The sequence below is a fragment of the Sus scrofa genome, chromosome 13 (assembly GCF_000003025.6).
Source record: "Sus scrofa isolate TJ Tabasco breed Duroc chromosome 13, Sscrofa11.1, whole genome shotgun sequence".
Classification (NCBI taxonomy): Eukaryota; Metazoa; Chordata; class Mammalia; order Artiodactyla; family Suidae; genus Sus; species Sus scrofa.
Genome location: NC_010455.5, coordinates 40,020,768 through 40,033,240, shown reverse-complemented (window position 1 = coordinate 40,033,240; position 12,473 = coordinate 40,020,768). Strand labels below are relative to the sequence as shown.

The following is a 12,473-nucleotide window of genomic DNA, read 5'->3' as shown; positions in this document are numbered from 1 at the left end:
ATGGATAAGCAATGACATTGAACTGTATAGCACAGGGAACTATATCCAATTTCCTGCGATAGACCATGATGGAAAAGAAAATTAAAAAGAATGTGTATATATGTATAACTGAGTCACTTTGTTGTACAGCAGAAATTGGCACAATACTGTAAATCAACTATATTTTAATAAAAAAATTTTTTAAAAGACTGTCTTGCTTAATTGGCTCTTTGCTTTTCCCACCTATTTAAAAATTTTTTTGGAGTTTCTGATGTGGTACAGTGGGTTAAGGATCTAGTGTTGCTGTGGTATAGGTGGTAACTGCAGCTCAAAATCAATCCCTGGCCCAGGAACTTAGATGTGCTGTGGGCGTGGCCAAAACTAGGTTTATTAAATTCCATTAAAAAAACTGCTGGGATTTTAAATGAATATACATTGAATCTATAGATCATGGTAGGGAAATCTGACAGCCCCTGATGGACAGTCTTTGAACTCAAATATTGCCTATCCCTCCATTAAATTAGGTCTTTCAAATTTTCTCTAATACTTTGTAGTTTTCTGTATAAAGGCCTTGCACATTGTTCTTTACATTTATTCTTAGATATTATATTTGTAGATACTATGGTAAACAGTATCATTAAAAATTTTTTTCACTTTCTATTTGTTGCTATTATGGAAGCATTTAACTGATATTGCTTATTTATCTTGTATTTAGCAATCATGCCAAATTCACTTTTTTTTTTTTTTTGGCTGAGGCCACAGCACGTGAAAGTTCCCAGACCAGGGATCGAACTGCGCACCAGCAGCGACCCAGGCTACCACAGTGACGCCAGATCCTTAACCCGCTGTGCCACAAAAGAACTCTTTGAATCAATGTTTTAATTCTAACAAATTATCTACAGATTCTTTTGGGCTTTCAGTGTACACAATCATGACACCTGAAACAATGTCAGTTTTATTTCTTCTTTTCCAATTCTTATTGCCTTCTTTGTCTTATAGGTATGAATTTCTTACCTCGATAGCACAAACAAGTTTCTTTCGGAAAACAAAATCTTTAAAAATTTCAGTCTCTTTCATTCTGTGAAAAATTTTGATGGTTTACACTGGGAAAACCAGAGCGGCCCCTGATGTGACCCAGCTCCAGCATGGCTCTCTGCAGACTCGCACCCAAGCCACCAGCGCTTCCTGCAGGAATGACCAGAGGCAACAGTGCTGTGGAAGGGGGCCCCATGCTCCAGGGGCACCTAGACCCAGAAGAGCTGCTCTGAAGACGGGCTGTGGTCTACTGGGGACACTGCTCCTGTGCCCTGAAGGTGCTCAGGAGACCCAGAGGGAAGTCCAGGTAAGAGCAGCCCTGAGGCCTCCCTCACACCCTTATGCTCTCACAACAGGGTAGCCACCTCTACTGCCTGCTGTTCCTGTTCGTGTCACAATCCTAAACATTAAACTGAGGAAGCCACAGGTTTACAGGGTCAGCCCATGGATGGTCCTCACAGGCAGCTGAATAAATGAAGCCTTTGGAGGAGTAGCTGTAGTTAAGGGGTTTAAGTGACTCACGGTAAAGCTGCTTAGGATATGACAATCACTGTGTGAGTGTCACTTGCGGTGAGGTGATTTGAAGGAAAGGACTATGTGTTTCAGTGGGGTGTGGGGGAAGTACTCCTGGAATCCCTGTGGCTCTGCAATGCATTATGGGCTCTGCGACTATAATCACGACCCCCACGCCAAATGCTACCCAGCATAATCCGAAAGGATTTCTAGGATTTTCATCCTCCCCAGCCAACTGGGTTTCTTCCTGCCTCTGTGGCTGAGTCCACAAAATAAAGAGCATTGTGTTCATCCCCCAGCCACAGCTCAGAGCCACAGCTCTGACAGGCATGGGCAGGCTTTAAGGTCACATGCATCTGTCTTGGCAAAGAGTAAAGGACTGAATGTTTTTTGTGGGGCTTTTCTGGGTTTTGAGGGTATCACTTGTTAATAAAAATGATCTGTTTTGTAGTGTTATTCATAATAACCCCAAAGTAGAAACAACACCGATGTCCACTTGGCTACATAAAATGTGGTGTAACCATACAGTGGACCACTATTTGGCCATACACACTGTAGCATGACTGAGCCTTGAAAAGGGAAAGAAGCCAGACACAAAAAGCCACAAATCACATGATTTCATCTATATGAAATGTCTACAACAGGCAAATCCAAAGACACAGAAAGCAGATTACGCACTGCCAGGAGATGAAAGGAGGGGAAAACTGGGAGAGACAGCACACAGTTATGTGTGTTCTTTTGGGGGAGACAGAAATACTCTGAACTAGAACACCACACTGTGGCTATGTTAAAACCAATTAGTTGTACACCTTAAAATGGTGCAATTAAATTAACGTGAAAAAATTTTGATTCTATGAATTTTAACTTGAAAAAGTGAACTATTTGCTGTGAAGATATTTTTCTCTTGAAAGATCAAGATCAAAATTATTCTGACACTCTGACTCGAAAAGCCTTCTCAGTGATGGCCCAAGGAACTTGGGAGTGGGGGAACTGTGTAGCACAACGGCTGGTTTCCGCATGCAGTAGGTGGAATTAGCCTTTATATAATCACACCTCTGTATGTAGCCACAGCCATGGTTACGGGCCACATCACTGAACTGTGTTCTCTCCTTCAATTTGATTTGTTTAAGAAAAACGACATTTGCATACACAGGTACACAGTGCCTCTGCAGAGCGGAGAGAGGCACACCACTCTGGTCTCTCACGTCAAGGGCCACACGGGAGCCTTGGCCCTAAAGGAGTCCTGCTGCCGGAGCGTTGAGGGCAATGGCATTTAAGCAGGCAGAGTTTTAGCTTTGTTAATGCGTAAGTAGGTCCAGGGAGACCCTGTGAAGGGGCCATCACTTCCTCCTAAGAGAGTGAAAGATAAAAGCTCAGTCTGTTCAATCAGCTTCTTTTCAAGGATCAGAGCCTGGCTGGCAGGCGGAAAATTCCACACGCTAATGAAACAAAAGGGAGCCCGAAGGGAGGGCAGATAAAGGGCACAGGCATAACCTCCCTGCCTTCTCTTTGGGCATAGAAGTTAGTCCCAACTTCCAGAAGTCTCAGCTAGGTTTCAGTGTCAGTCCCTGTGGCACAGAGAGGAACCAGGTCTACTGTGGTGTTTCCTCCATCATGGGGTGCGTGGGGGCGGGGAGCGGAGAGGGGTGATTTTATTTGGTAAATAGACAGTGGCATGCAAAGTCACTGAAGCATGTCATGAGAAAGCTTCTTTCTTTTCAACTGTTAACCTTCTGAAATCCATCAAGGAGAAGGGCTCTATTCGGGGTGCTGCATCTTTCACACATCTCACACTTTGTAACAAAGAGAAAGGAGACTGAGAGTCTTTGCAATGCAATGGTATCGAGGCTAGAAGCTAAGAACGTAGTTTAACGGTGCTGTGGTCATTTTTACTTTTTCATATAAATTTCCTATTTATGACAAGTATAAGCAAGCTTTCCATGTAAGGCAGTGATATTTATATCACTCTCAAGTTGATTTAAGGTTTTTAAAAAAAGTCACTTACTCCAAGGAAAATGCAAAAGAAAAGTAGACGTGAGGTGCAGATAGAGCAAGAATCGTAAGGGTGATACAGAGCGAGAGAAGTCTGGGAAACTTCTTTTTCTTTCTGCCACTTTATTAATGAACACATTTAGTACAAATTTAAAGCCATTCTATCCTTCCCATGCTATCTCCATTGTCCTGTTCTTTCTAAGTCATTTTTTAGGGCCTACCACTGCACCTGTCAGGACATCACTGGATCAGAATCTAATGACCAAGAAAAACCATATGAATTCCCACATATACACACAGAACCAGTGACTCTGTGAGTGAGGGAGGCCTCCTGAACAAAGACACTATCAGAAATCTGGAAGAATTTACCTGGTGAGAAACTACCACCATTATTCTTCAGGAACACTCCCAATGTTCAGAAAAGGATGTCTTCCAACTTCTCTGTGTTTGAAATATTTCATGATAAATGTTAAACAGCCACAACCAAAAAGACAAACAGAGAAGACGATGAGATCCTGATACTCTTGAAAGCTTCAATTATATAATTAACTTACCAGTAATAGATTCTTATCAGCGCTGAAGGCCACAGGAGAAATGAGGCTACAAATGCCAGGATCGGGATGGCCAGCGTCCCACCCGCGATCACAAACATGTTAACCACGTCAAGATCCATTCTGCTCTTGGGAGCTGGCTGACACCTGCAGGGACTGAAGTTAATGACAGTAATGAAACTCAGACTCAGGGGCAAGGTGAAGAAGAAAAGAGAACAGAGAAGTGAACAACACAGAAGGAGGGTAAGGAATGAGAGGAAACAAGTAGGAAGTGCTTTTAAAAAATCCAAACAGGTGGAGTTCCCATTGTGGCTCAGTGGAAACAAATCTAACATCCATAAGGATGCAGGTTCGATCCCTGGCCTCGCTCAGTGGGTTAAGGATCTGGTGCTGCCATGAGCTGTGGTGTAGGTCACAGACATGGCTCGGATCTGACATTGCTGTGGCTGTGGTGTAGGCCAGTGGCTACAACTCCAATATGACCCCTGGCCTGGGAACTTCCATGTGCCTTGGATGCAGCCCTAAAAAGACCAAAAAAAAAAAAAAAAAAAAATTCCAAACAGGGAGTTCCTGTTGTGACTCAATGGGTTAAGAATCTGACACAGTGTCTGTGAGGATGCAGGTTTGATCCCTGGCCTCACTCAGTGGGTTAAGGATCCGGCAGTACAACACGGCTTGGATCTGGTGTTGCTGTGGCCATGGCATAGGCCTGCAGCTATAGTTTCCATTCGACACCTAGCCAGAAAGCACCATATGCCACAGGTGTGGTCATACAAAGAAAAAAAAATCCAAATAGGCAGGACAAATAAATGCAATGAGGACTCCTTGAGATAATCTTACATTTTTTTTAAGCTATAAAGGAAATTTGGGGGACAACTGGGGAAATTTGAGTAAGGACTGGATATTAGATAACATTAATGTATCAGAGAGTGTGGTAATGAAATTGTGGTAATGCTTTTGTAAGAGAAAGTCCTTGTTCCTAGGAGGTATCTGCTGAAGTATTAACAGATAAACTACAGTAATATCTGCTACTCACTTTTATTTTTATTTTTGTCTTTTCTAGGGCTGCATCTGCAGCATATGGAGGTTCCCAGCTTAGAGGTCTAATCGGAGCTGTAGCCACTGGCCTATGCCAGAGCCACAGCAACGCCAGATCCGAGCTGCATCTGTGACCCACAGCTCACAGCAATGCCAGATCCTTAACCCACTGAGCCTGGACAGGGATCAAACCTGCAACCCCACAGTTCCTAGTCAGATTCATTAACCACTGAGCCATGACAGGAACTCCTGCTACTCACTTTTGAAAGTTGAGGAGAGAAAAAGTGTGTGTGTATGTGTAGAGGAGGGAGAAATAGATAGTAAATGGTAAATCCAATGGTAAACTTCAACTTTCAAAGGTTTGCAATTTTTAAAGATTAAAAGTTAAAAGTTAGGGAGGACAGAAGACCTGAAAGAAAGAAATGAAAAAAATGCACATGTACACATGAATGCTTATCTAGTGACAGCATATCACTGGAAGATGTATAAGATACCAGAAACAGAGTTGCATCTGAGATAGGGAATCGGGTGAGTGTCAGGGATAGAGAGACACTTGCTTTTCATGGTCTATCTTTTAAAATCTTTGCTTATTTATTATGTACATGTATAGAGTACACAAAAAAGAAGGAGCATACAATAAAATGTTAGGAGGGAACACACAAAAACAGCAGAGTTTTCAGTGTACTTTCTCCACCTCCCCCTTAATGGCTGCACCCATGGCATATTGAGGTTCCCAGGCTAGGGGCTGAATCAGAGCTGCTGCTATTGGCCTACACCACAGCTATAGCAATGTGGGATCTGAGCTGCATCTTCAACCTACACCACAGTTCATGGCAACATTGGATCCTTAACCCACTCAGTGAAGCCAGGGATTGAACCTGCACCCTCATGGATACTAGTCAGGTTCTTAACCCACTGAGCCACAAGGGAAACTCCTCAGTGTACTTTCTGCTCTCTTCCTGAAGACCTGGCAGACACATGTGAAGGCTAGAATGTGAGCTCCAGGAGGGCAGGGACTATATCCCCAGCACCCAAACTAGGGCCTGACTTATTTTTAGGCGCTCCAGAAATCACCACTGGATTAGAGTTCTCTACCCAGTCCTATCTCATGAACTTACAACATGTGTTTTGTTTTGTTTTGTTTTTTCATAGAACAAAAAATAATTCTAATTCAAATCATCATCCTCCACAATAGAGAAAACAATTATTGAGAGGACCTGTGAGTCAGGTATGGCCCTTTGCCACCCAAGGATTCTCAGTCACTTGTGTTCCCTTGTGCATTTCACCAACATAATGAAGAACCTTCTTCAAGAAAAAGCAAACATCTAGCAAATCATGGTCTTCCTTCTATTTCCTGTGAAATGGAGAACTCTGTCCTATACACCTCCATCAACTGATATGCATTTCAATTTTACGATTTCATGATGGCACAGTACGATCTCACAACCACTGAGTACAAGGCTCAGCAAACTTTTCCTGTGAAGGGCAGATGATAAATACTTCAGGATTGTGGGCCTATAGGGTCTATGTTGCAACACCCTTGTAGTGAGACAGCAGTCATAACAACATGTAATGAATGGGCATGACTATATGCTAATAAAATTTTATCGTAAAAAAAAAACAAAAAAAAAACAGGCTTCTGGTTGTAATTTGCCAACTCATGACAGAACACACCAACTCCATCAAACAGGCAAGGTGAGTGTTTCATCCTCTATTCATAGGCTGAGGAAAGTAAGGCACAGAGAGGTTAAATAACTTGCCCAAGGTCACTCAGCTGGTAGAGTCATGCTTATAAAGCAGGTTTCTGACGTGGATCCACTCCCTCTGCACCTAGCTCCACTTTGTCTCATTTTTTTCAAATAGCCTTTTCCCAGTCTTTGTAACCTCCTTGCTGTTAAATTCCCATACTCATCACTCCTAATTTCTCCATGAAGATGTGATGTTTCCATTTAGATGTTTTGTCTCTTGGGAGAGATTTGGTAAAACAGGTCTCTCAGTCTAGAGGGGGAGGCAGATACATCTGTAGCTGGTTATATGGTTTCATACACACTCTACCTGGGGTCAGCCCTGAGTCTGCAGTAATGAAAGCTGCCACTATTTTTTACGGACAGAAACACTATTTTTTTTTTCTTTCCATTTTTTGGCTGCCTTGCAGCATATGGAGCTCCCAGGACAAGGATCAAATCCAAGCCACAGTTGTGGCCTATGCCAGAGCTGTGGCAATGCCGGATCCTTAACCCACTGTACCAGCCCAGGGATCAAACCTGCCTCCCAGTGTTTCAGAGATGCTGCTGATCCAGCTGCACCAGAGCAGGAACTATTTGTCTCTGTTTCTTTCTTTCTTTCTTTCTTTCTTTTTTTTCCCCTGCTTTTTAGGGCTGTACCTGATATAAATGGAGGTTCCCAGGCTAGGGGTCTAATTGGAGATACAGCTGCTGGCCTACACCACAGCCACAGCAACTCAGGATCCGAGCCGTGTCTATGACCTACACCACAGCTCACAGCAACACCGGATCCTTAACCCACTGAGTGAGGCCAGGGATTGAATCTGCAACCTCATGATTCCTAGTCGGATTCGTTTCTGCTGTGCCATGACAGGAACTCCCTGCCCCTGTTTCTGATTCAACTGTGCTCTCAGTTTCTCAGTCACTGTGAATATTTTATCTAGCACACTTTCTTACTAGCCTCTTTCTCCTTCTAGAACCAGAACTCATTAAGGGTAGGAAAATTCACACATGTCCTTTTTCAGTGCCTAGAACAGCCCAGGACACAAATAAGGTACAAATGAATTAATGAAAATCAAAGTTACAAAATGGGCTCTATCCTGTTTATTTTAGGGACAACCATTCCTAATGATACAACTTTTTCCTCTTTCAGTAATTACAAAACTCCCCAGAGGAGTCACTATTTAATGCTGCACACAATTTCCGATGCTAAAAAGGCCCCACTGTCCATGGATAAGCAAATTAATCGCAGAGTGAAGGGAATTTCACAAATCTGTTTGATATTGTGGGTCGCAAAAGAGTTTATGAAGATGGGAACTGTCAGATTCAAGAGGACTTTTCCCCATAACATAAAGTCCTTAAAAACTGCTGAGGGTCACCTCGAATTCTGATTCCTGAACTGCAGCAAGTTAATTACATGATGTTCCTTTAAGACTAGGAATTAGAACATTTTATGCCCAAAGCCATATGTGCCACAGATGCTGACATTAGAGATGGCAGCCCCAAAATGAAGTCATAATCATCAAAAACTAAGGCTTCGGCAACACCTGCTACAGACATCACAGTCAGGTTGGCGGAAGGTTTCATCTGGCTCTGTCCTCCATTTAATAGCAGAATAAAGTCTTCAATAAGGAGCTTTTATGCAGCATCATCAATTTAGCAAGGCTTGTTCTTGTTACAGAGACTCCTGCATAATTTGATGGATGAGGTCAAATACTGACAGGCCCTGAGTAAGACACTAATGCTTTCTCAGTTTTCTACAAAGAGCTGGCAAGTATTCCTACCTCTTCAACATCCTTCATTTTAAAAAGGACTTGTCCCAGGCTTCCTTTAAAAAGGAACCTTGCTGGGGTTTGTTAACAGGATGTTCTATGGGCCCAAGAGGGAAGCTGGACACCACAGAAAAACTGAAGCCTTGTAAACCCAGAATCACCGATGACTGAAAATCAACTAAGAGGTAGAGCATGGAGTTTCCCACAGCCTATACAACAGGGTCCATAAACTGATGTTTGCAAAATGACTTAAGGTAGTGAGAGAGTACCCAAGGCTACACTCCATCAGGTAACAATGACATATATTCTGAGAAAGGCATCTCTTTTCAGTTCTTTGCCCACCCTGCTTGGGTCAAAGAGAAACTCTCAGTATGATTAATAAATAGTTTTCTAACCCTTGAGCCTCCTACAGGCAATAGTATCCAGCTATTTGATAACACTGTTTCTTTGTGTTGATTTTTATGGATATTTTCACTTTATGACAGTGATGCAATTAAGTTAAAAGAAGGACATGGTTTAAAGAAAAATCCTGGGAGTTCCTATTGTGGCTCAGTGGGTTAAGAACCCAACATAGTCTCTATGAGGATGCAGGTTTGATCCTTGGCCTTGCTCAGTGGGTTAAGGATCCTGCATTGCTGTGAGCTTCAGTGTAGGTCACAGATGCGGCTCAGATCTGGTGTTGCCATGGCTGAGGCATAGGTCAGCAGCTGCAGCTCTGATTCAGCCCCTAGCCTGGGAATTTACATATGCTGCAGGTGTGGCCATAAAAAGAAAAAAAGAAGAAGAAAAACGCTAACTAAATGATACATGGATCTGGTGAACATCATGGTGGTGACAGATGAATGGCTGCCACTGCGCCATTGATGGGCACCAGGCCGGGGGTGGTGCTCTGGCTGGCTCTCTCCTACCAGGCTCTTCCACACACTGGCTGTGAGACCTTGGTTTCTCATCTATTAATGAGAGCATTCATCCAAAATATCTCTTCTGTCTTTTCCTACTGTGGTGTCTGAAATTATGCCAGACAATTAAACAGTAGGATCTGACTTGCTCCCATGAGAATCTTTTTTTTTTTTTTCTTTATAGAGCCACACCTGTGGCATATGGAAGTTCCCTGGCTAGGGGTTGAACTCGGAGCTCTAGCTGCCGGCCTACATATACCACAGTCACAGCAACACAGGATTTGAGCCGTGTCTGTGACCTACACCACAGCTCATGGCAATGCCGTGTCCTTAACCCACTGAGCGAGGCCAGAGATGAAACCCGCATCCTCATGGATACAGGTCAGTATCAATGTGGCTCGTTACCACTGAGCCACAATGGGAACTTCCTCCCACAAGAATTCTGTTCCATGTTACATTTTCCCCAGAACCTAAAACAGTATCTGGGAAATATATGGTGTTTAATAACAGCTGAATAGATTGAAAAAGAAAAATGCACTCATGTTACATATCTGTTGTGTCAAGTGAAACACCCTAGCATTAAAGACAGTGACTTCAGTTGGCTTAGCAGCACAGTGTGACTCAAGGGGACCTCAGGAAGGACAACTGGCCTTTATGGCACCAGGGAGAGTAACACACACTGCCATGCCAGGCTTACCACGTGGCCATCCCCTGTTACTATTCAAGCTGTGCCTTTATCTCTGAGCACAGGGACAAAGATTAATAGGATAGAGGATATATCAGTGGGTCCAGATAAACCCTGGACTCATGTTCATAAATTTAGTCTGGGATTAGAGGTCAGGCACAATGTGTCACAATGTCTTTTAATGTTCTCACTGATTTTGAAAACCCATGATCCTGAGTTCTGATACCTTAATCTTAAGGTATAAAGAAAAATTTTAAGAATAAATAGACTGTAAAACACTTTCATAGCATCTTGCCTTCCCCTAGACATCTACTCACTTTCCATCAAATTTGACAAACTAAAATCCTGATCTCTTCAAAATAATGATCATAACAACAATAGCAGCAACAATAATGACTATGGCCACTATCACCATAGCCACAGACAGATAATCAACAGCCTGTATCTATTAGCTGCTGATGCCAGGCCCTGGGTAGGCTGTTCATATACATCCACTTATTTTATCCCTCGCAATATTGTGAAGAGGAAGCATTTCTCCCATTTTAAAGATGGAGAAACCGAGGCTTAAAGAAGTTAACAAATGCCCCCAAGGTCACTGGGCTTGTGCGTGGCATGAGCTGCATTTAAAACAAAACCTTTTAGGTGTTCTCAGTTTGTGGCACCTTTGCCTTCTTTCAGCACTTGCTACGCAGATATTTGTTGTGTATCAGTTACACAAAAGGCACAGAGTTCAGTGTCACCACCAACATCCTTTGCACTTCTCTAGAACTATTCTAAGAGCAAGTAACATATGAACTTAACAAATTAAAAAAAAAAAACTAACCAGTACTGCCTTTAATTTTTTTCTTTAATTCTGCATTATGAAACTTTTTTCCACAGTGTTTCCCAATAAGAAAACACTAAGTTCTTGAAATCTGAGTAAAATATCCAAGCTGTTAAATATTGCCACATCTACTCAACACTGATTTCAAAACTAGGTTCTTACAAAGATAAACCAATTCCTCAAAACTATCACGAGTGATCAACAGGTAAAAAAGACATGAAGACACTAAGATTGTCTTGTGTGGAAGCCCCAGGATTGATGAGAGAATAATTTGAAAAATGAGCAGTTCTAACTCCTTGTCATAGTTATCTTCTCCATCATGGAGGGAAACGACAGTGAAAGTTCCAAGGAAGCAGTTAAGCTTGCCCAGTCATCACTGAAAGTATGGCTGACCCTAGATCACTGCCATAAGGTGCTTCTGGCCTTGTCTCCTCCCCACCCCAGCTGAGCTCATTTCTCCTCTGTACTTTTTGCAACTCTGACAGCCCTGCTATTGAAATAAGTCATGAAGGTGAGAGTTCCTGACCTGGTTCCTGAAATGCTCCGCTCCCTCTCTTACCTGGATATTCCCATGAGCTCTCATCATTGTCTTCCTTGGAGAGCTTGCCGTATCTGTATCCTTCACCATTTCCTCCTATCAGAAACTCAAAAATCAAGATACCTGGGTAGGATGTCCTTCCAGGCTTTTCCAAAAGACTGCTTAACTACCCTCGTGACCCAAAAGTCCTACAATATCTCAGGTACATCGCTCCCCTTCTCTTGACTTTTTGATTTCTGCCAATGGTATCCCCACCAGCCTGGCCTCCCAGACTCCTTCGCATCCTTCACTCTTCCTCCTTACTCGCTACTCCTGTCTCGCAATGGTGGGGAGGTGCCAGCAATAGAGCCAACTTGTCTGAATCCAGACAAACCGCACAGCTCACACGTGGCTATTTAAATTAATTAAATAAAATTCAAAGTTCAGTCCTTCAGTTACATCCATCACATCACAAATGCTTGAGTGTCACGTATGAAAAGGAGCTGCCATGTTGGATAGCACAATTTTAGGAGGTTTATATCCCCAAAAGTCTCTTGCAACCAATTCCTTTGGTTTAACATTTACTAGGAATGTCAAGGGGGGAAAGAAACATTACTACCAGACCAGGTGTAAAACTTTGTATGAGTCAGACTGCAGCTCCCTCCCACCACACTGGGTCCAGGTCCTTACCTCCTCCTGTTCCCACTGTCTCATCAGTCCTCCCACCACCAGCTGCCAGAAGCATCTTTTCAATTCACAGCAGGGACTGGGGGTTCTGGTCTGGTGTGAACTCTGACCACTTCATAGGATCCCAACTCAGCTTCCTGGTCCCACACCTCCACCCGCACCCCAAATGTCCAACTCCCATTCCCACACATGCCCCGCACAGCCTCACGCTTTGCCTTTCTCACTCTGACCCCCTGGTTGGCTCACTCTCTAACCTGC

General features: G+C 43.1%; 1 protein-coding gene across 6 annotated transcripts in view; it reads right to left on the bottom strand.

Annotated features, from left to right (window-relative positions):
* The window catches only part of ABHD6 (abhydrolase domain containing 6), a 72,932-nt gene that overhangs the window by 22,227 nt on the left and 38,232 nt on the right, over nucleotides 1-12,473 (bottom strand). For 5 of the 6 annotated variants that reach the window (XM_021069089.1, XM_021069091.1, XM_003132273.6 and 2 more), the window contains one exon: nucleotides 4,074-4,226. The exons of the other annotated variant lie outside the window; for it this stretch is intronic. In XM_021069089.1, coding sequence (XP_020924748.1) covers nucleotides 4,074-4,192 — 119 coding nt within the window. In that variant the 5' untranslated portion in view covers nucleotides 4,193-4,226. The remainder of the gene's footprint in view (nucleotides 1-4,073; nucleotides 4,227-12,473) is intronic. 6 annotated transcript variants of the gene reach the window in all.